This window comes from Euwallacea similis, chromosome 8, assembly GCF_039881205.1.
Source record: "Euwallacea similis isolate ESF13 chromosome 8, ESF131.1, whole genome shotgun sequence".
Taxonomy (NCBI): domain Eukaryota; kingdom Metazoa; phylum Arthropoda; class Insecta; order Coleoptera; family Curculionidae; genus Euwallacea; species Euwallacea similis.
The window spans coordinates 5,333,077-5,354,694 of NC_089616.1; the positions used below are offsets into that span (position 1 = coordinate 5,333,077).

At 35.0% G+C, this 21,618-nt stretch overlaps 4 protein-coding genes across 5 annotated transcripts in view; 1 reads left to right on the top strand and 3 right to left on the bottom strand.

Annotated features, from left to right (window-relative positions):
• eRF1 (eukaryotic release factor 1) overlaps positions 1 to 21,618 on the bottom strand; it is a 114,172-nt gene that overhangs the window by 74,668 nt on the left and 17,886 nt on the right. The gene's annotated exons all lie outside the window — the stretch shown is intronic.
• On the bottom strand, positions 806 to 2,548 carry LOC136410338 (toll-interacting protein-like). The gene is made up of 6 exons (XM_066392459.1): positions 2,443 to 2,548; positions 2,228 to 2,342; positions 1,974 to 2,160; positions 1,720 to 1,921; positions 1,509 to 1,667; positions 806 to 1,448 (listed from the first exon to the last, which is right to left on the bottom strand). Exons 1-6 carry the CDS (start codon positions 2,485 to 2,487, stop codon positions 1,338 to 1,340), a joined length of 819 nt encoding a protein of 272 aa, XP_066248556.1. The 5' UTR covers positions 2,488 to 2,548; the 3' UTR covers positions 806 to 1,337.
• Positions 2,826 to 3,823, top strand: DCTN5-p25 (Dynactin 5, p25 subunit). Its single transcript, XM_066392462.1, has 4 exons — positions 2,826 to 2,945; positions 3,036 to 3,223; positions 3,433 to 3,544; positions 3,601 to 3,823. The coding sequence occupies exons 1-4, from the start codon at positions 2,898 to 2,900 to the stop codon at positions 3,796 to 3,798; spliced, it is 546 nt and encodes a 181-aa protein (XP_066248559.1). The 5' UTR covers positions 2,826 to 2,897; the 3' UTR covers positions 3,799 to 3,823.
• Positions 3,601 to 5,328, bottom strand: LOC136410334 (leucine-rich repeat-containing protein 15-like). The gene has a single exon (XM_066392454.1). The coding sequence runs from the start codon at positions 5,251 to 5,253 to the stop codon at positions 4,291 to 4,293; it is 963 nt and encodes a 320-aa protein (XP_066248551.1). The 5' UTR covers positions 5,254 to 5,328; the 3' UTR covers positions 3,601 to 4,290.

The window sequence follows — 21,618 nt, forward strand, 5'->3', positions numbered from 1 at the left end:
GAGTTTTGACCGCAGCGATCAAAGTTGTAACGCACGCCTCCTGCGGAACCCAATTGCGTCGAAATCGAAGCACTCAATTTCCACTCATTTTTTTGCGCAAAATTCTCTTGTACGTCACTGATTTTATAAAGACCAATTTTTGGGATGAAGTGCACATTATGAATTTTTTTTGCGAAAAACCTTAGACCTCGAAAATATTTTACTAAAAATTTAACATATCGTGTCAGGAAAGTATCATAGAAATGCGAGGGGGGGTATATTTTTATCACAAATTCTGATAATCTCATGTTATTTCTGCATTCCTAAGGCGAGATTTTAGATTTCCAGCGACACGTTCCATACGTAGTGTATGTACACAACAAAAAAATAACCACCTGTGAGCGACCAAATGAGCAAATTTGTTTGTATTGTGGGTTGCTTGAAGCTTAACGTGGTGTTATTTACATGTTATTGCGTTAAAGAGCTCTTGTAGTGTCTCGTGGCACCATCTATAGGTAAGCAGGCAAACCAAATTTTACACCATAGAAGGAATCTATTCTTGTTTAGTAACTAATCCTACATATGATATTTAGATGGCACTACCAGTCACTACAAAACTATTTTGTCACAAATTTCAATAAATTGATCTAAATTTTCAGAATTTTTGTCGATCTATCATAAAAACATAGTTTATATTGTGATAATCATTAAGAATGGCCATTCATTCTTGTAACTTTGGCTGCCAAAGAGAAGTACGAGCACGGTTTTTTTGGTCGAACTTGTTTCCTTGAATTTCCAATAATGGAAATGGGAATGAAAACACACATTTAAGGCTAAGATATATATTGTTAAGAAATTGTGTGAATAAGATTGTCATGGATGCCACTATCTTCGAGAAGGCAAAACTTATTGGTAAAATTTTTCGAAAAAAATTTTTTTAGTACTGTGCACTTCACCGCAAAATTTGGTCTTCATATAATCAATGGCGTACATGACAATTCTGCACAAAAAAAAGTGAAAATTGGGTATTTCGATTTCAACGGGCTTGGGCTCCGCAGTAGGCGTACGATACAGCTTTGATATGCCGCTGTTAGAACACGAATCGCACAAATTCGATTTTGGGTCCAAAAAATATCATGAACTATACACCATGGAAATTGATTATTTATAATATTTTATAAATAAATTATAACAATTTAATATAAGCACATCACATAACAAATGGACACATTAAACATTTCAAACATTAAAGAATGCTTGATGATCACATAGCTGATTTATCAGTCAGATTAAACTCAAATTTTATGGCAAATTAATCCTCACCTTTTTTCATAATTTAAAAAGTTCCAAGGAAATTATTAATCAGACATTTGCAAAAGAGAATTTATGGTTGTGTCTTTGTTCCCTCTGTTTGCCTCAAAAACTGTCTTTATTACGTCTTTTTCCATATTTGGAAACATTTCTTCAATCTAAAAATGATTTAATGATAAGATACTAAAGGCAAATAATAACAAAATACAATAACAAACCTGCTTTAAATCATTCTCATTTAAGACAGGTGCTGTTTGAAGTACAGGGTCCCCTGCTTCAGGGGGAGCAGTATGAACTCTCAGAGATTTTACTCCCCCAGCATCAACTCTTGGGACTACTACTGGATTATAAGGTTGATAAAAGTATTGACCTCCCGCCTGAAATATTTAAAGCTGTTTTAACTAGAAAATGAATTTTTTAAAATCTAACATTGTAAGTAATAACCAGATTTATCATCCCTTCCATGCCTTCTCCTTGTTTCCCACTGAGAGGATACCAATCCTCCTGAGTGTCTCCTGCAAGCACTTTCGGTGGAATAACCACTTGAGTCCAAGCAACAAGCTCGTCCATTGTGAATGACCGTTCATCAAATATTTCAATGGTCAATGATTGTATTCCTTGGGGAATAAGACTGAAAATGCATTGAACATTTTTTTTCTATGGACTTGCAGTATTATTCTCACCAATAGATAACTTTATTCCATCTAGGATTCTTTCCCCCATTAGGATCACTTGGAGTTTCATAAGTTAAGTGTCCTACTCTAATTCTACAATATGGGTCCATGCGAGTCATACCATAATTTTTTGTTAATTTTGCTTGTATAATTGTTATACTAAGCTTTCCTGCTGGATTTGGAATCTGATTAATCCCTTAATTAAAGTAAGAAAAATCTTTCATGAATTATTTAAATCACCTTCTATGGGGAAGAAGTATTACCTACAGTATACTGTTGTTGCAATGCAATTGCTGCTTGACGGTCCGCAGCTTCTTGCTGTTCCTGAGGGGAAATATTGATGCGTAAAAAGTCCTCAGGTAGAGGTCCCAGGAGCACCTATTAATCAAATCGTTTTTGGAATAGAATATTGACATGTTTTTATATATAGGGGGATAACAGATATGTGTACACTCTTGATCTGAACTACTTTACTCACCCTGTTTCTGCGATCTTTAATTTTGTCTGAAACAGCTGAAGCCATAATCGTGGGTATGTGGATGCAGTTAAGTTAATACGTTGATATGCTGAAAAGGATAATTGTACGTAGGAAAAGCAAATTAGATTTGGTTAATTAGAGGTAATAATCGCACATGCATGGTGGAGTTGCTTTTTCCATACACTCCTTGAAGGACACAAATAATAATCAACGAACTTACCTTCTTACGAACTTTTATTCGAACAGAATTTTTATGTTTTTATATAAATACAACACAGAAACTACAAATTACGCAAATTGTAAACATTGGTAAATAAAATGACACTTTTGACAGTGACAGATAATAACAGTAAAGGTCTACTCGTTCATAAATAAATCAATAATTTACCACCTAATTAAAAAGTAATTTTCATTTATTTAATAATACATAAATACACGTAAAGAGGTTAATTGAAATGGAGCTTAAAGATATAAATTACAACAAGAGCGAATATGTTGAGACGGTAAGTTCACACATTTAAGTGGAATCCAACAAATCATTAACCTTCCAAAAAGAGATGCCCCAAGTAATGGATTTAAAACATTCATTTTAGGCCTCCGGTAACAAAGTTTGTCGACAAACTGTGTTATGTGGTTCACAGAACATCATTTTACAAGGAAAAGTGATAATTCAGGCTGAAGCCATTATTCGAGGAGATTTAGCGAACGTTAGATGTGGTCGATATTGTATTATTAGTAATGAGGCAGTGTTACGGCCTCCATATAAAAAGTTCAGCAAAGGGTACGTAAGCATGATGATTTTTCCTGCGTTTCAATGATCTATTCAAATCCTATTCAAACAGCAAAGAAAACCAATTCTAGATTGTCAAAAAAACTTAAAAATGTGTGCAAAGAATCTCAATTGGTTTACTGCGAATGTTTCTAATGGTCCGGAATCGGTTTTCCTCTGTGTTGGAACAGACCTTAAGTTCCACAATAAAATAATTTTAGTGTCGCCTTTTTTCCACTTTCAATTGGTGATCATGTGTTTATTGGAGAAAGGACTTTAATAAATGCGGCACAGATTGGAAGTTACGTGCATATAGGGAAAAATTGTGTAATTGTAAGTAGTTTAATTGGGTTGCTAACATAAAATTAGCAACATTTTTTTCCTCACAGGGAAGGAGATGCATTTTGCGAGATTGCTGTGTGATTGAGGATAACACAGTTTTGGCACCAGAAACAGTAGTTCCACCATTCACAAGGTACGAAGGATCTCCTGGATTTCAAGTGGGTGAGTTGTCAGAATGTCAGGCAGAACTGATGGTGGATTATACACGAAGCTATTATCAACACTTTGTGCCTTCAAGAACCTAACTATTAAGAACAATATTGTCTTTAATCTTTTGTATTATCACTTATTTATCATTCTAGCAACACTAGAGAACTTATCGAAATTAAAAAAAGAGTTTATTTTTTAAGTTAACGAGGAAAGCAGGCTTCCATGCGGCAATATGGCCGCTTCAACCACATATTATAAGTCAGTTTGACACTTTATAAAATATTATAATAAAAACGAAAAGCAGTCTAAAACCATTTTGTGGTTTTTTGTCTGAATTCACCCCAATATTATGAATTAAAATACATATACTGTTAGGCTGGACGCTTTAGAAATAAAAAAACGGCACTTATCAGCTTTTTGATAAGGACATCACTTCTGTATAAAACCATTGTCTGAATAGCTCCACACTACAAAGGCTATATGCTCGAATTGAACTAATAAAATATGTAAATATTTGCAGAAATAATTATTGACACACTCCAAATAAATAACTTTCACAAAAGACTCGTACTAAAACTAACAACTGTCTAAATTAGTTCGTTTTCCCCACTCAAGTTCTTTTTCAAAGCCTCGGACCAATTCTTGCACTCGTCCGTAAAGGGATTGTTTGACATGTAGAACAATACTTTTGGCGATATATCCACAAGCTTCCGTGGGATACATCTCAACTGATTATGCTCCAGGCGCACCCACTCCACAGATCTCAACGATCCCAGGCTGGATTCACTAATTTCCTCAATTTCGTTGCGATGCAAAAACAACCATCCAAAAGCCTCGATTCCATTGAAAGCTCCGTCGCTAAGGTATCTGATTCTGTTGTTGTTTAAATGAACGTGCGTAGATATGTTCAAGTTCACCTGCGAATCGTAATGCACCCCATTGACGTGTTGCAGAGCTGATGTTGGGAAGTTGGAAATCAAATTGTATTCAAAATTGAGCACGTTGATTTTCGGACTGCCAGCGAACCATTCCCCAGTCCAATAGCCGATTCTGTTTTGATCGAGCTGTAACATGGTCAAATTGGGCATATCGTTGAACGCCCTTGGATGTATAGTTTCTATGCTGTTGTTTGTCAAGCACAATTCCTTAATGTTCAACTTGTTAAAAACCCCTTCCCTAACGGTACTAAAGTTATTGTGTCGCAGCTTTATTAAATATAACTTAGGAAGATCCCAAAAACACCCGCTCTCCAAGTCGGTAATGTTGCTGTTATCGATGATAATGTCTATGACATTGGGAAGACCATATATCGCATCTCTCCTCAATATCGGAACATTTTCGTTGATTATTTGAATGTAAGATACCCTGATAAAGTCCTCAGTTAGCGAGAAACAACCACTTACGGTTTTTACGTCCTTTGCACCCACTAAGGTGACGGTGGTATTGTCGAATGTTAATTCGCAACCCCACGCGCACCCGATTATCACCCAGAAAATAATCAATCTCGACGAACAGGCCATCGTCTCTACACTAAGAGTTTTGACACTCATAGTCAATTTAAATCATATCGTGCATTCTTTCTTATCGGTGAATGAAAGGTCGGTTGCGGTCAGTTTCATGAAGTAATTATTAAAAATAGTTGCGGTATTGGACTCTTCTAACTACAGGACAGAGGGGAGACTTGATAAAATTTGAACGTGTTATGATGGTTCGGTTTAAAAACCCCTCACTACTAAGTGGGCTATTAACCCCACACCCCAAAATACCCCATTTGGCACCCATTCCCACCCATATTCCCCTTTACCGCCAGGTACCTACCTAGCCCCAATCACCGCCAAAAACCCACCACACTAATCTTTTCGTCTCATCCAAACCATTGGAAAAACCTTTAAGCAAAGACATCAAAAACCCTCTCAAATCCCCAGGTACCTACTTGGGGAAAATTAAAGACATTTATTCCGATTTTTTAAAAATTTACCCAAAAAAGTTACTTTGCACAAGTATGACGAGTTGGAGGAAGACATTTAGGTGTATCTTTTGTTAGGAAATTGTTACTCGCGTTCAGCGCTATGCAACTAAAATATATAACGCACATATACATACAGATTGCTGCGACGATTAATGTCTATATCTATATATATATTGTGACGTTTAATGTCTATGAACGCGCATCCACGTCGCGCATCCGGTCCGATTTGTGGTGCAGCAGCGATGGGAACTGAATTTAATAAACCTAAAACTTTCGAAGGAGGTGTGTTATGGCTCTCCAAATAATGCAATACATTTTGATTTACGCTATTAAAAATTTGCGTGTAGACAACATCGTTTATTTTTATATAGAAAATGAACAAAAATACTAATTTTCTAACTAAAATTCAGACGTATGATGACCCAATGTCATCAATGACAGACGTTTAAATTCAGTTCCCGTCGCAGCTGCATCACAGATCGTACCGGATGCGCGTTCATAGGCATCAAACTTCACAATACAGTACTGTTTCAGGCCAATCGAACACGAGAAAAACCAGTCGAATTAACTGACGCTAAATCTCTTCCCATTATAATGCTCCGAGCCAAATGGAGCAGATCGCCGGCAGTTACTTCGAACTATCGAAGATAGAGAAAGGGTAAGGTATTTTTCTCTGAATAGGAACGAAAAATTTATTTTAAAAATGCCGACTACTTATAGTGTTTTCGAAAAAATCCAATTCATTAAATGGTATTATCAAGATCACCCCCCCCCCCCCCCCCCATAACGGAGGTATAATGTTAAGGGTATTAATTGTTACAATAAAAAAAATATAATTTAATTATGATTAATAATTTATACATTAGCAAAACGTACGGTTTTATCTTTCTTCTTTGTATGGTGATGGATGATTGGTTGGTTGATAAGAGAATCGAATTGATTAGTAATTTTTGGATCTTGTGAGATTAAAAATGCAGGTTTTAACCTATCCTTGGAAATATTCACTTCCTTATCTCTGACAATAATTGTAAAATATTTGTCTTCACGATTTTTAACAAGAAAGGGACCTTCATACGGAGGTTGAAGAGGTCTCTTTATGGTATCATTCCGAAGAAAAACATGTGTACAAGTGTTTAATTCGGGAGTTATAAAAATTTTTCTGTTAGAATGATGAATAGTTGGAACTGGTTGAAGAGATTGCATTTTTTGTTTGAGGGTTTGTACAAAAGAAGAAGGATGGTCAACGATATTGCTGTCTTGAAAAAATTCACCTGGTAGTCTTAACGTTGTACCGTACAACATTTCAGCAGGGGAAACTCCTATCTCTTCTCGTAAGGTAGAACGTAATCCGAGTAAGATAGTAGGTAAGATTTCTGTCCAGCGTTCAGTTGCATAAGCTTTGATAGCTGCTTTTAATGTTCGATGCCATTTCTCTACTTTGCCATTTGTAATCGGATGGTAAGGAGAAGAACGGGCACGTTTACAGTCTAAAATTTGGGTTAAGGATTGGAAAAGAGAGCTTTCGAATTGACGACCTTGATCTGTAAAAATTTTAATAGGGGTGCCAAAGCGACAAATCCAATTGCTATAAAAGCAATTGGCAACGGTTTCTGATGATATATTGGTCATGGGATAAGCCTCTGCCCAAAAAGAAAATGTATCAATAACTGTGAGACAATAAGTGAAACCATTTGAAGGAGGTAAAGGACCTATTATATCAATGTGAATATCATGGAATCTGGAATCCGGAATTTGAATTTGTTTGAATGGGGTAACAGTGTGTTTATGAATTTTGGCTTTTTGACAGTTAATACAACAACGAGTCCATTCTCGGATATTTTTATTCATTGAAGGCCAAACAAAACGGGATGAAATAAGTTTTGTGGTACCTTTAATACCTGGATGAGAAAGATTATGAAATGTATTAAATATATTAATATAGCTTGTCGAAAATGTTTCGGTATGAATGGGCGAATTCTAGAGTTACTATCGTCGCAGTAAATCAAATTTTGTGTATTGGGAACTTGAAATTGTTTTAAGGTAAGTGATGTAAGTTGAGGATTTCTAAAAATGTGTTGAAATTCTGGGTCTGTTGTTTGAGCTTTTGCTATTTCATCGTAATCTATGAAATTCGGAAAGGAAATGGTTTGAATTCTAGATAGAGTATCTGCTACAATGTTGTTTTTGCCACTTATGTGAAGTATGTTGGTTGAGAATTGTGAAATGAAATCTAAATGTCTCATTTGTCTAGGAGATGCTTTATCAGATTTTTGAATGAATGCATAAATGAGTGGTTTGTGGTCTGTGTAAATTATGAAAGGTCTTCCTTCAAGAAAATGACGAAAATATTTGATTGCTGAATACAGTGCAAGTAATTCGCGATCGTAAGTACTGTAATTACATTGAGTTTTTGAAAATTTCTTGGAGAAGAAGCTTAAGGGTTTCCATGAGGAATTTACCATTTGTTCTACAACTGCTCCCATAGCAAAATCTGATGCATCCACTGTTAAAGAAAGTGGAGCTGATGAACTGGGGTGATTTAATGTAGCAGCGTTTGCTAAGTCGTGTTTACATTCATTGAAAGCATTTACAGTTTCGTCAGTCCATTTGATTGGTGTTTTGTCATTTTTCTTACAGTTTTTGTGTAAGTTATGAAGAACATTTTGGTGATGTGCAGCGTGAGGTAAGCATTTACGATAAAAATTGAGCATTCCTAGAAAACGTCTGAGATCAGAAATTGATTTAGGAAGAGGATAGTTTGAAATGGTGGATACCTTTTCGGGAAGGGGAGAAAAACCTTTTTCAGAAACTTGGTATCCGAGAAATTGAACTTGGTGTTCGTCAAAAACACATTTGTTTAGGTTTATTGTCAACCCATATTGATGGAGACGTTCGAAAATTGTTTTGAGATGCTCTTTGTGCTGAGCTTCGTTTGTTGATGCAATTAGGATATCATCTATATATGAAAAACAAAAATCCAAATCTCCAAGTACTTCATTGATGAAGCGTTGGAATGATTGTGCTGCGTTTTTCAATCCAAATTGCATCCTTGTAAATTCGAACAATCCAAAAGGTGTGATTATGGCTGTTTTTGGAATGGATTCCTCTTCAACTGGGATTTGATGATAAGCTCTGATGAGGTCAATCGTGGAAAAAATTGTTTTTCCTTCGAGAAAATAAGAAAAGTCATGTAAATTGGGGACTGGGTATTTGTCTACCACAGTAATTGAATTGAGTTTGCGATAGTCTCCAACCGGTCGCCAGTCGGAAGAGTTTTTCTTGGGAACCATATGGAGAGGGCTGACCCAAGGACTATTTGAAGGACGACAAATACCTAAGTTAATGAGGTGTTGAATTTCTTGTTTTGCCAATTTAAACTTTTCTGCTGAAAGGCGTCTAGGTTTGGAAGAAATTGGAAAACCTTCTGTGAGAATAGTGTGAGAGGTGCTATGTTTTAGTGATGAGGGAGTAGATGAGAATTTTGTAATTTCTGGAAATTGTACTAAAATGTTAAAATATTTGCATGAAGAAGGAATTGCATGAACTGATGATGTAGAAAGACAAGAAATTTTACCATTGTTTGCCAGATTAGTTGTGCTGTCGATAATTCGTTTACTGCCCAAATCTAGTATTATGTTAAAATAGTGAAGAAAATCAATTTCAATAATCGCGTGATTTGTTTGTGCCACAATAAAATTCCATGTAAACATTCTTCGGAGACCTAAATTAACTGTAAGAGTCTTGGTCCCGAAGGTGGAAATACATGTGTTGTTGGCCGCAAATAAGGTGTATTGAGATTGATTTTGTTGTATTTGAAAAGATTTGGGTAACAACGAAACATCAGAACCAGTATCTATAAGGAAATGAATACCAGTTAAAGGGTCTTTGATAACTAACCTGTGACTAATTATATTAATGTTTTTTGTCTATCTTCGTTGGTGTTCGTGGAGATCTTCACTTGGCAGTCCTTTGTACCCGCGCCGTCTGCTGCCCACGACGACGCGATTGTTAGTTTTCCTTCTTGTAGTCACAAGGAGACACATGCGAGCTTTTTCTTGTTAATTTTGGTGGTACCAGCACCATGAAGAATTTTGAAGATCTCTGCTGAGTGAATTGCGTCGAAATTTAAAAGATCTTAATTTTGAATGGGATCTGATTTGCCTCTCTAATTTATCCAAACGTTTAGTGATGTGTTTGAATTCTTCTGAAAATATATTTTTGTTGATTTCATTGAAACTGCTTGTGCCTCTGACTTGATTTGAGAAACTTGGGAAAACTCTATATCAGCAATTTTATCGGCTATATTCGCCACTTCTGATAATGGCAAGGAACATGCCGTTAAAATGGTCTGCATATTGTGAGGTAATCTCTGCATCCAAAGGGTTTTCAACATCTCTTCTTGAAGTGAAGAGCCTCCCAAACTGTTCATTTCGGATAGAAGTATGGAAGGCTTTTTGTCTCCGAGTTGGAGTTGCGAAAAAAGTTTCTTATACTTTTTTTCTTGTGATTCTACGAGGGCATCCAATACCTTTCGACGAAGGGTTTGGAACTTGTTGTTCATGGGAGGTTTAATAACTAGATCTCTAACACAAATCAAACTTTCTGTGTCCATAATTCCGATAGTAGTATGGAATTTCAAGTCGTCTGAAGTCACTCCGTTGATAAAAAATTATGATTCCAATTGAGAAAACCACAATTCTGGATCTGTTCTACTAAATGGTGGAGCGTCGGGGCACCACAAGTTGTTCTTTGACAATAATATTATTTCCTACATTCAGTCAGAAACCACAAAGTATGCACTCTTTAAAAATTCGCCAGACCCGCAAATAACAACCGATGAGATTCGTTATTTTTTTGGGCATCTTTACACTAACAGGGCGCCATTGCTTACCTGGAAAAAAGTTTTATTGAGACTGCGTTGCAAAATGGTCTCAGATGCAATGCGACGCGATTAATTTTTGAAAATTTGGAAATTCTTTCACTTAGCTGACAATACAAAGGTAGATGCAACAGATAAATATTATAAATTGCGACCACTAATTGAAAAGTTACAAAGCAAGTTTGCTCAATTCTATGTACCTGAGAAAAATCTAAATTTCGATGAATCGATGGTGGAATATTTCGGCAGGTATTCATGCAAGCAGTTTATCAAGAGAAAACCAATTCGATTTGGTTATAAAGTCTGGTGTTTAAACGGAAAAAGTGGATATTTAATAAATTTCAATATGTACCAAGGGAAAGATCCAAAATTCAACGAAAATTACTCCTCAGTATTTGGCGCATGTGCTGCTCCTTTTGTAACAATGATGGACGAATTACCAAACGATAAGAAACATTTGCCTTATTCCCTGTTTTGTGACAATTTGTTCACCAGTTTCCATTTACTTAGCCATTTCAAAGAGAGAGGTTACGATGTAACAGGAACTATACGAGACAATCGGATTCCTAAAAATTGTCCGATAGTCTCGAAAGCTATGATGAAGAGAAAACAACGAGCCGAAGCGACATCAATCCTCGATAGAACAAATGGAATCATTCTTGTTCGCTGGTTAGATAATAATGTCGTGACAATAGTATCAACTAGTAGCGGTGTGAGTCCACAGTCCATGGTTTAACGATATTCAAGAGCTAGCAAAAAATAATTAAAGTGCCCCAACCTCACCTAATCACGAATTATAACAATTTCATGGGCGGAACTGATTTGATGAATGAAAGTATCAATCATTTTTGCATAGGACTTCGTTCAAAAAAATGGAATTGGGTCTTATTTACATGGCTGTTAGACGCTACCATTCAAAATGCCTGTATTCTGAGTAAAAAGTCTGGAAACAACCTCACCCAACTTCAATTTAGAAGAGAAATTGTGAAAGTGTATTTAACAAAATATAAAACTACACTTAAACAAGGGGGTAGGTCAGGAAGTTCTGCTTCCGGCAGATCATTTTGCAGAGTGTCTGATAATGTCAGATTCGATGGCCTAGGTCACTTATTAGTACCTGTCGCTCAGAACAAAAAAATTCGGTGTGCCGGTGAAAACTGTAGCTCCATAATGCGTACGAAATGTGTAAAATGTGATGTTGGACTTTGTAAAAACTGTAATTTAGTTTTTCACACAAATATATAATGATTTTATACAAGATATGTTTATTACACTATAACATTATATATTGATGCATATAGAAATCTGTTCAGTTTTCTCATATCCTGGTTTCAATTTTCGACGCTGCCACTAAATACTAGCGTTGCCATATGGCAACAGGCAATTACTAAGAAAATATTGAATTTAAAATATTTATTCACTTATTTAGTTGTAACTTATTCATGATGCCACCATTTGATGCCTCAAAAATTTCATTATTTTGATTAATCAAAAACTCCGTCCTTGCTGGGTTAATTTGTTGTTACTTCATATGGATGTGAAGACCGCCTTCTTGAACGGAAAATTAAAGGAGGAAATTTATATGAAGGTATCAGACGGAATGGAATATAATGAAGATCAAGTTTGTAGATTGAATAAAGCTCTTTATGGTCTAAAACAAGCAGCGCGATGTTGGTTCCAAGTTTTTGAGCAAGCTCTCAAGGTGAAAGGATTTATAAATTCACCAGTTGATCCATGTATATATGTTTTGGATCGTGGAGACATAGATAAGAATATCTATGTAGTTTTGCATGTCGATGATCTTGTAATAGCAACCGCAAACATCAAGACCATGGATAATTTAAAATTATATCTGATGCACAGATTCTCGATGGTAGACCTGGAGGAAATAAAATTGTTTCTAGGGATTAGCAATTCTTAGGAAAGATGGTAAAATTTCGTTAGATCAGGGCCTGTACATAAAAACCATTTTGAAAAAATTTTAAATGGCGGACTGTAATGCTGTGAGCACTCCTCTTGAAAGCAGGTTGGATTATTTAGCCTTAAACTCGGATGAAGAGACAAATGCACCGTGTAGAAACTTGATAGGGTGCACAAGACCTGATCTGAACGCATCAATTAGTATTTTGAGCAGATACACAAGTAAAAATAACGACGAGTTATGGAAATGTCTTGAACGAGTATTGAGGTATTTGAAAGGCACAATAGACATTAAGTTAACGTATAAAAGGAACGATTTTGAACATATGTTGGTTGGGTATGCTGATTCAGACTGAGGTAGTGATGAAAATAATAGAAAAAGTACCATAGGGTACCTATTTCAATTGTTTGGGAACTGTGTAATTTGCTGGAATACAAAGAGACAATTGTCGGTGGCAGCTTCCTCTACAGAAGCTGAATATATGGCTCTCTTTGAGGCAGTGAGAGAAGCCTTATGGCTAAAATCACTGGCAGAGAGTATCAAATTAATGATGGAAGTCCTTATAATTATCTATGAAGACAACAACAGCTGTATCAGCATAGCCAACAATCCAACCAATCACAAGAAAACAAAGCATATCGATATAAAGTATCATTTTTCCAGAGAACAGGTTGAAAGAGGTCTAATCAAACTGGAATATGTCGGAACAGGTCAACAGCTAGCCGATGCGTTCACGAAACCGCTACCGGCACCAAAGTTTATGGAAATTAGAAGGAGAATGAATATGGATTAATGAGAGTTTTTTTGAATCGTACATTTTGTATATAATGTAAATAGAATGTTCTAATTAGGTTTCTCTAATCCAAGCAGTAAATGTTGGACCATTTGTATTAGGTCGTGTAGTATGAAATGAGTAGATTCTCGAAGTGCCACATTCAACTGCGAATAACTTCACTCTAAATCTATATTTGGACTTGACTTTTTTATGTGGAAAAGGCACATTCTTCCTCTTTCGATCAGAGTTTAAAGTGTTAAAAATTATTGAAAACTTTTATTTTTATAAAAATTTTTGTGCAGCCATGCAAAATAGTGAAATTCGTGTGTTAATGAAATATGAGTTCCACCGTGGAACCACAACAGCTCAGACGGCTCGCAATATTAATGATGTGTTTGGTGCTGAAGTCACTTCACAGCAAACAGTATCTCGTTGGTTCATGAAATTTCGTTCTGGCAATTTTGACCTGAACTAACCTGAACAAATGAACCACGTGGACGACCTGAAACTCAAGTGGATAACGATTATCTGAAAGCCGTGGTGGAAGCGAATCCACGTCAAAGTGCAAGCGAATTATCGTTAATATTCAGTGTAACCAAAAAAACAATATTGACTCATTTGGCTGAAATTGGTAAGGTGAAAAAGCTGGACAAGTGGGTACCGCATGAGTTGAGCGACATACAGAAAGAACGACGTCTCGAGGCTTGTTCTTTGTTGTGCCGGTATAATAACGATCCATTTTTGAATCGGATTGTTACTTGTGATGAGAAATGGATCCTATATGACAATACCAGACGTTCATCGCAGTAGTTGGATCAAGATGAACCATCAAAACATTGTGCGAAAAAAATCTTCATCAAAAGAAGCTTATGGTGTCCGTTTGGTGGTCCAACGCAGGTGTCATCCATCACAGCTTCATGAAACCTGGTGAATCGATTACGTCTGATGTCTACTGCCGACAACTGACCGAAATGATGAGGCAACTGACGGTTAAGCAGCGCCAAGATTAGTCAATCGAAGCGCACCGCTATTGTTGCACGACAACGCTCGGCCACACACCGCACAAGTCACCTTGGCCAAGCTACAGGAGTTGGAATTGGAAACTCTTCGTCATCCACCGTATTCACCAGACTTAGCACCCACTGATTATCACTTCTTTCAAAATTTGGATAACTTCTTGGTAGGGAAAACATTCAACTCCGACGCGGTTGTCAAAGCTGCCTTCCAAGAGTTTATCGACTCCCGGCCTGCCGGCTTTTACAGCAGGGGAATCAATGAACTTCCCGTTAAATGGCAGAAGTGTATTGATAATGGTGGTGCATATTTCGATTGACAATAAAAACATTTCATATGAAAAAGAAATGACTAAAGTTTCAATTCAATTCTACTCATTTCATACTACACGACCTAATATTTTGTTCTCAGAAGGCAGTCAGAAGGTACATTGAGAAAAAATTAGAATATTGATATTGTATGTAATCGGTAGATTTGGACATCGCTTTATAACTATGCTAGTAAGGGAAAGCCAATTAAATTTTGAGGGGGTGTGTTGGATTTCCGATACAAGTTTTCCCGTCCAAAATTCAATAGTCTTTATGTTCTCAAATTTATTGTCTGTAAGAGTCAAGTTTGTTTAATTTATGATTCTTTTTCTTAAAACAGAAGAAAGAAGAAGGTGTGGATTTTTGGGCTTTTTTTGTCACTTGAAGTTAATATTTCACCCATGTAAAGATCAGATGACCGAGACAATAAATCAAGAGAATAGTTGCGGTGTTTGACCTTTTTAATACAGATGAGTGGTAAAAGTGTGAGTCTTTAGTAGCTAGTTCGTTACAGATCTTTTGACCGTTAACACGTGCCTTCTGACTGTAATAAAGAAATTAGAGTTCTAACAGAAGCGATCTGTCTTAGATTCTTTTATTTCTATATCCCATAATCCAATAAACACAATTTCATTTTCTCTCGTCCATTATAAGAGTCAATCGGCACACAGAAACCATATTTGAAAACCAGTGCCACCGGCTCTTCAAAGAGTCAAAAAAAAAACTTTCAAAATAAGTAAAAACATTATAATTGACTTTTAATTGTAGAATTTGGGTACATTTAATTAAAAAATAATAAAACACTAACTATAACTAATAAATATTAAAACAAATGAATTGGATCCGTGCTAAGGTTCCCTAAAAATGGATGGCAGGCAGTGTTTAACTGGAATCGGAACTTATACTTGAGGGTGCTGATTCTGACGTGCTTTCGTCACTATAAAAAATACAATGATTCATTACACAACACAATATAAACTGCAAAACAGGTGTAATGTGCCGGGTTGGAATAACTATACGCGAGTCAAAAATATAACACTTTATTAACTTCTCGATAATACAAGAGCGGGAGCGAGGCGTAAAGACCCTTTTATGTAAGTGTTTTGTGAAGATGAGTCTGAAGGTTTCTGCTGGACTATATCTTAACTGCTTGACTGCCCTATTTATATCAATGATATCTACGTGGACTTTGCTAAAGTACATTAATAAGGGTAGTTTGAACCTTAAACAGTACTGAGACTTTGAGTCTCAGCTAATTACAATTTGATGGGTTACTTAGACAAAGGAATTGTGTTTCTACGTAAACATACATTCTAATTAAGTTCTAATATTGTTCTTAAGTTTCCATGAGAAAATAATATATGTAATAATGTAAGAGATTAATACATATATAATATAATGATACATATGCGTAATCTGGGGTGCTTTACAGTTGTTCAAATCTTAGATTTAGATTTGGTGAATTTCCGGATATTTTTATTAAGGCGTTTTTTCTATTTTATTTGCACAAATATTATTTTCGTTAAAATAAAGCAAAAAAAAATTAAAAATATGAATAATTTTAAGGAAAAATATTCAGTAAGTGCATTTCCATTTGAAGAACAGTACGAGCACGACACATTGTTTCCTCAACCAATTAGGCGCTTAATTATAGGAGCATCTGGAAGTGAGAAAACTACGTTATTGTGGAATTTAATTACTAAGGATTAGTTGTCATTTAAATATGTATAAATCTTTGCTAAATCCATTGAACAACCGATATATCAAACTTTACAAAAAATTAATCAAAACATTGAAACATTTGAAGGCGAAAAAGTGGCACATTTTTATAATAATTGCGAGGAAATTATGTCGGTTGATGACTGTTCGTTCTCCTAACAGCCTAATCGTTTTCGACGATTGTATTTTAGAAAAATCAAGTAACTATTAAATCATATTATACTAGAGGTAGGCCAAAAAATATATCCTGTATATACACTGCGTGACATAGAAAAGAGAACACCCCGTAAAAATGATTTGATTTAAATAATTTTTGGTATGCATGTTGTTTACGCCAAAACAAATACTTCATTAAAAAGTTGAACAAATTTAATTGTTAAAAACTAAAAAAAATTTAATAATTTGTCGGTCCTCCGCGGTGTCTTTTACATTCTTGTACACGTCTAGGCATGGATCTAATGAGGTGATTGATGTCCTCTTGGGGGATCTCATTCCAGGCTAACTGGACAGCATGACACAGCATCGCTAGGGTTTGCGGGGGATGGGGTAAATTATGCAACCTTCTACCTATAATATCCCATACATGTTCGATCGGTGAGAGGTCTGGAGATCGAGGTGGCCAAGGTAGCAAATTGACTGCATTTTGTTGGAAGAAGTCCATAGTCACTCTAGCCACATGTGGTCGTGCATTGTCTTGTTGGAAAACTGGATCAACAAGAGTTTCCAGATAAGGCACAAGATGAGGTTCCATTACTTCTTGGATGTATCGCTGGGCTGTCATACTGCCTCTGACGAAAACTAAAGGTGACCTGCTACCATATGCAATGGCACCCCAAACCATTACCCCAACAGTCTGATGGACATGCCTCTGTATTGCAAACTGAGGATCCCATCTTTCACCCCGTCTCCTTCGTATTCTTGCCCGACCATCATGCATACCGAAACAGAATCTGGATTCGTCACTAAACACGATATTATCCCATTCCAGAGTCCAATGTATCCGTTCTTGGCACCACTGTAGTCGATTTTGACGATGATTTAAGGTGAGGGGTAACACGAGATAGGGACGGTAGGAAATCAATCCAAAACTTCTTATGCGGCGATAAATGGTTCGTATCCCAATGGGCCTTCCATACTCAGCGAACCACTGATCCGCCAGCGTCCTCGACGAGACGAACCTATCTCTTAGGACCATAATTCGGAGTCGACGATCTTGGCGTTCTGTAGTTCTTCGAGGTCGTCCAGTACCTGTTCTTCTGCCTGTTTGCCCTTCTTCGAACCATTCCTGACAGCATCTCACTATAGTGTTTACACTACGGTTCAATCTAGTGGCGATTTCCCTAAATGACAGACCAGCCTCTCGTAGACCCACTATTCGACCCCTCTCAAACTCGCTCAATTGATGAAAATTTCGCTCTATTCTGGTTCTAGGCATATCTCTACGCAGTTTCTAAGCACACTACACTCCAATAAATGTTATTTTCCAGTTGTATTGTTGATATTTTATTGCAATTTTTATATTTAAAAAAAACCTAAAATTCCGAATAACTCGTGAATACGTAGATAAATATGAGTGAAATTTTGATCGTTTCTGCTATACATATAAACAAACATGCATACCAAAAATTATTTAAATTAAACCATTTTTACGGGGTGTTCTCTTTTCTATGTCACGCAGTGTATTTAAGTCAATGTTACACGTTGATCGATTTGAAAGCTATTAGAAACAATTTGAATTTTATTTCCATTTTTAAACAGAACAATCATTACACTAATAAAGTTTACAACAACTTTGTAAGTTCTGATGTGTCATTTTCCAAATTCCAAGAAATTTGTAATTTATCGAAATAGGATTTTGGTTTTCTATCTATAGATTTAACAAAAAAGATTTTTAAAGAAAAATATAGGAATAAATTCCAAAACATTGACGAATACGAATCCTAGCATATTAGATTACGTAAATAGATCAACATGTTGTGTTAAATTTAACGTTTAACATTTAACTATACTATAATGAGGAAACATAACGTTATGTTTAAAGTTAAGGTTAAAAAATATTTTCTAATAATAAAGACATGAACGCAAAAGAAGCGAAAGAGCTGAAAAAGGTAGAAACGCAACTACGATTAAAATTCAAAAAAGTAACTGAAAAAGAAATACAGCGCAACACGAACGAAAAGAAGAAAGAAATTTTTGAAAACGAGGAAAATTTTATTGAAACTGCATCAGAGCAGAAGATTGCACAGAAAAAGGATCATGCAGTAGATCCTGTTCAATTGGAATTAGGTTAGAAGAATATTTGAGCCTTTATTTAAGCTCATATCTAATTGCTATTTAACTTGATTTGTTTTTATTATTCTTCGCTGGTTTTGCTTAGAGCCAATTTTCTCAGCCAACAAATAATATCCGAATCAGCATCGCCGATTGTTTTTCTTAATCGTAAGATATATCAGTTTTAGTTTAGTTCATTTTTGCCGCTCGTTACAGTCAGAAGTTCAATATATATGTATAATAAATTCTTTTCGTATCGACTGATGTATAAATTAACAGATCCTAAAAAACTCGATAAACAGAAAAAGGAATTAATGCAAAAATTTAAATGGACAAAAGTTAACGAATTATTGCACGACGAAGTTAAGGAGAAACTGTACGAATCTATTACATCTGCTTTAGAAAAAGTTGAAAACGCTGTAGAGATAGTTAAAGAAGGAATACAACAGACTGATGCAGATATTAGAAAATTATCACATACAAAATTTTTGTCATTACCTTCACCGTTACAATTGGATGTACCGCAGCTAACAACACCAGCTGTAATATCTCCAAGCGTAAAAAAGAAATTCACAACGCTAGGTCTAATTGCAAAAGAATATTTGCCAAGAGCAAACGATTCAAAATTTGGCATATGGTACGATAAAGACAGTAAGATTCATAAAATCGGTAATAAAACTATTAATTTTAATCATGATAATATAATGTTAGACGACAAAACGTACGAGGGAACCAGAGAATTATGAAGATTACTAACCTATATAGCGGTACCTGATGTTGGTCTGTATACAACAGATGATTTAGAAACTTATAAAAGCATACTGTTTTCAACCAATAGTATTTATCAAAATAACGATAAAACTACTAATAAGCCAAAATCAAGTGGAGGACAAAAATATAATGTACTTATAAAAAACTTTTACAATGCTTTAAAAAGAGGAGAAGAAAATCAAACTGAACACACTGGTAAAGGTATCTTAAAATACAACGAAAATAAGATAGAATATAAATACGTCAATAATTTGAATGACTTACTGAAAAGATTGGAATACATACAATATGCACGAGAACAAACTGGTAATAACAATTTTCATAATGAAAAGTTAGGTGTAATTCAGTTCATTAAAAATTCACTTGAAAATATCCTAGGTACACAAAAAAGGTTTAGAATATTTAATAAGAATTGTGCCTAGTCTTTCTAGAGGATCATTAAAAGAGAATTCGGGACTTTTTAACAACTTGTTAAACAACTTAACATTCGAATTACACGCACCAGGTTATTCATATTTAGGGCCGGGTACAAAACTCGAGAAACGTTTAAAAAGAAACGATAAACCCATAAACAAATTGGACAAAGCAGCAAAGGAACATGACATATTTTATAGAGATCACAAAGATACAAAACAAAGATAAAGCAAATCAAATACTCGAACATAAGGCTTGGGAAAGAGTAACAGCACTAGACGCTGATATAAATGAAAAATCGTGAGCATGGGCCGCGACGAATGCTATGAAAGCAAAATAATATTTTGGGATTAAAATTTTAAAGAACAGAACACTGAAGTTAGGGGTTTTATTAAATAAATTGCATTAATTATTAATTTTCCTTATAATAAATGACTAATATAACAAAAATTACATTAACTAATCATCAAATACAAAAAATTAAACGGGCCTATAAAAAGCAAGATACCGTTACAGTGCGATTACAGTATAAGCAACTTGTGAACGGAAAACATGAACTAATATTAATCGATAAACAAAAAAGAAATTGGAAAAATGTAAAACTGAAAAAAAGGGCTTAAAATTGGATATTTCTTATGAATAACTTAAAGTTAATCATTCCGGTGGATTTCTTCCCTTAGTTTTCGCTGGTTTAGGAGCTTTAGGTGCGCTTTTGCGTGGTGAAGCTTCGATTGCTTCAGCGGTAGTAAATGCAAAAGATAAAGCTGCATCGTTGGAAGAACAGAAACGACATAACAAAAAAGTGGAAGAATTAGAATCAGGCGCAAAACATTTAAATGTTGGATCAGGATTAAAATAAAGTCGAAAAGTGCCTCTCAAAAAAGCATAATAAAACCACTTACTAATTTAGACATAACATTCCTAGCTAAAACATTAAATTTAAAACATATTTAGAGGAGTTTTTATGAAAAACGAACTTCTTGTTTATCCTGAAATAAATGAATGTGGTAATCTAAATTAAAAAAATAGTTATGAAAACGATAGTCATTGGGTCACGTACTTTAAAATTAAAAGTTGTAAATATTATTTTGATTTCTACGGTGATGCGAAGCCACCTATTGAAGTGATTAAATATTTAGGCAAAGATATTTAATTTATATTATAATTCTGATAGGATTCAAAACTACACTGATCCGCCAATGTATGGTCATTTATGTTTACTTGTTTTGTACTTCTTATATAAAGGAAAACCATTTACTAGTGAAGTTTTAAATTTTTGTAAAAATAAAATATTTGTTATAAATAAATTGCAACATGAATTATAAAATCGAGTATTTAATTTCAACATTATGTTTTTTACCTCCTTCGGTGTCATCTATATTTGTTTTTATATATGATTATAATAGAATTCAAGGAAAAAGTACACAATATTTAGTAAAATTCTACACTAATACCAAATATGTACTCAAGTTAGCCCAGCATAGATCTTTAGACGATCACACATGGAATTTAATTAGTGAAATGAAGATATCTAAGGCTTTTATAGAGGATTTTCAACATAAAGTTAATTGGAAACGAATTTCGATGTACCAAAAATTAAAAGAAACATTTATACGAAAATTCAAAGACAGGGTTGATTAGTAATGGGTATCCATACAACAAAATCTCTCTGAGCCTTTTATTGAAGAATTTTCAGACTTGATTCATTGGAATGAAATGTGTACTACAAAAAATCTTTCTGAAAATATTATGAGGAAATGGGCACATAAACTACATTGGAATAATGTATCTCAGTATCAAAAACTTTCTCCACAATCTCTCCACAATTTATTGATGGCTTTCAAGATAAGTTAAACTGGGAAAACGTCTCACTA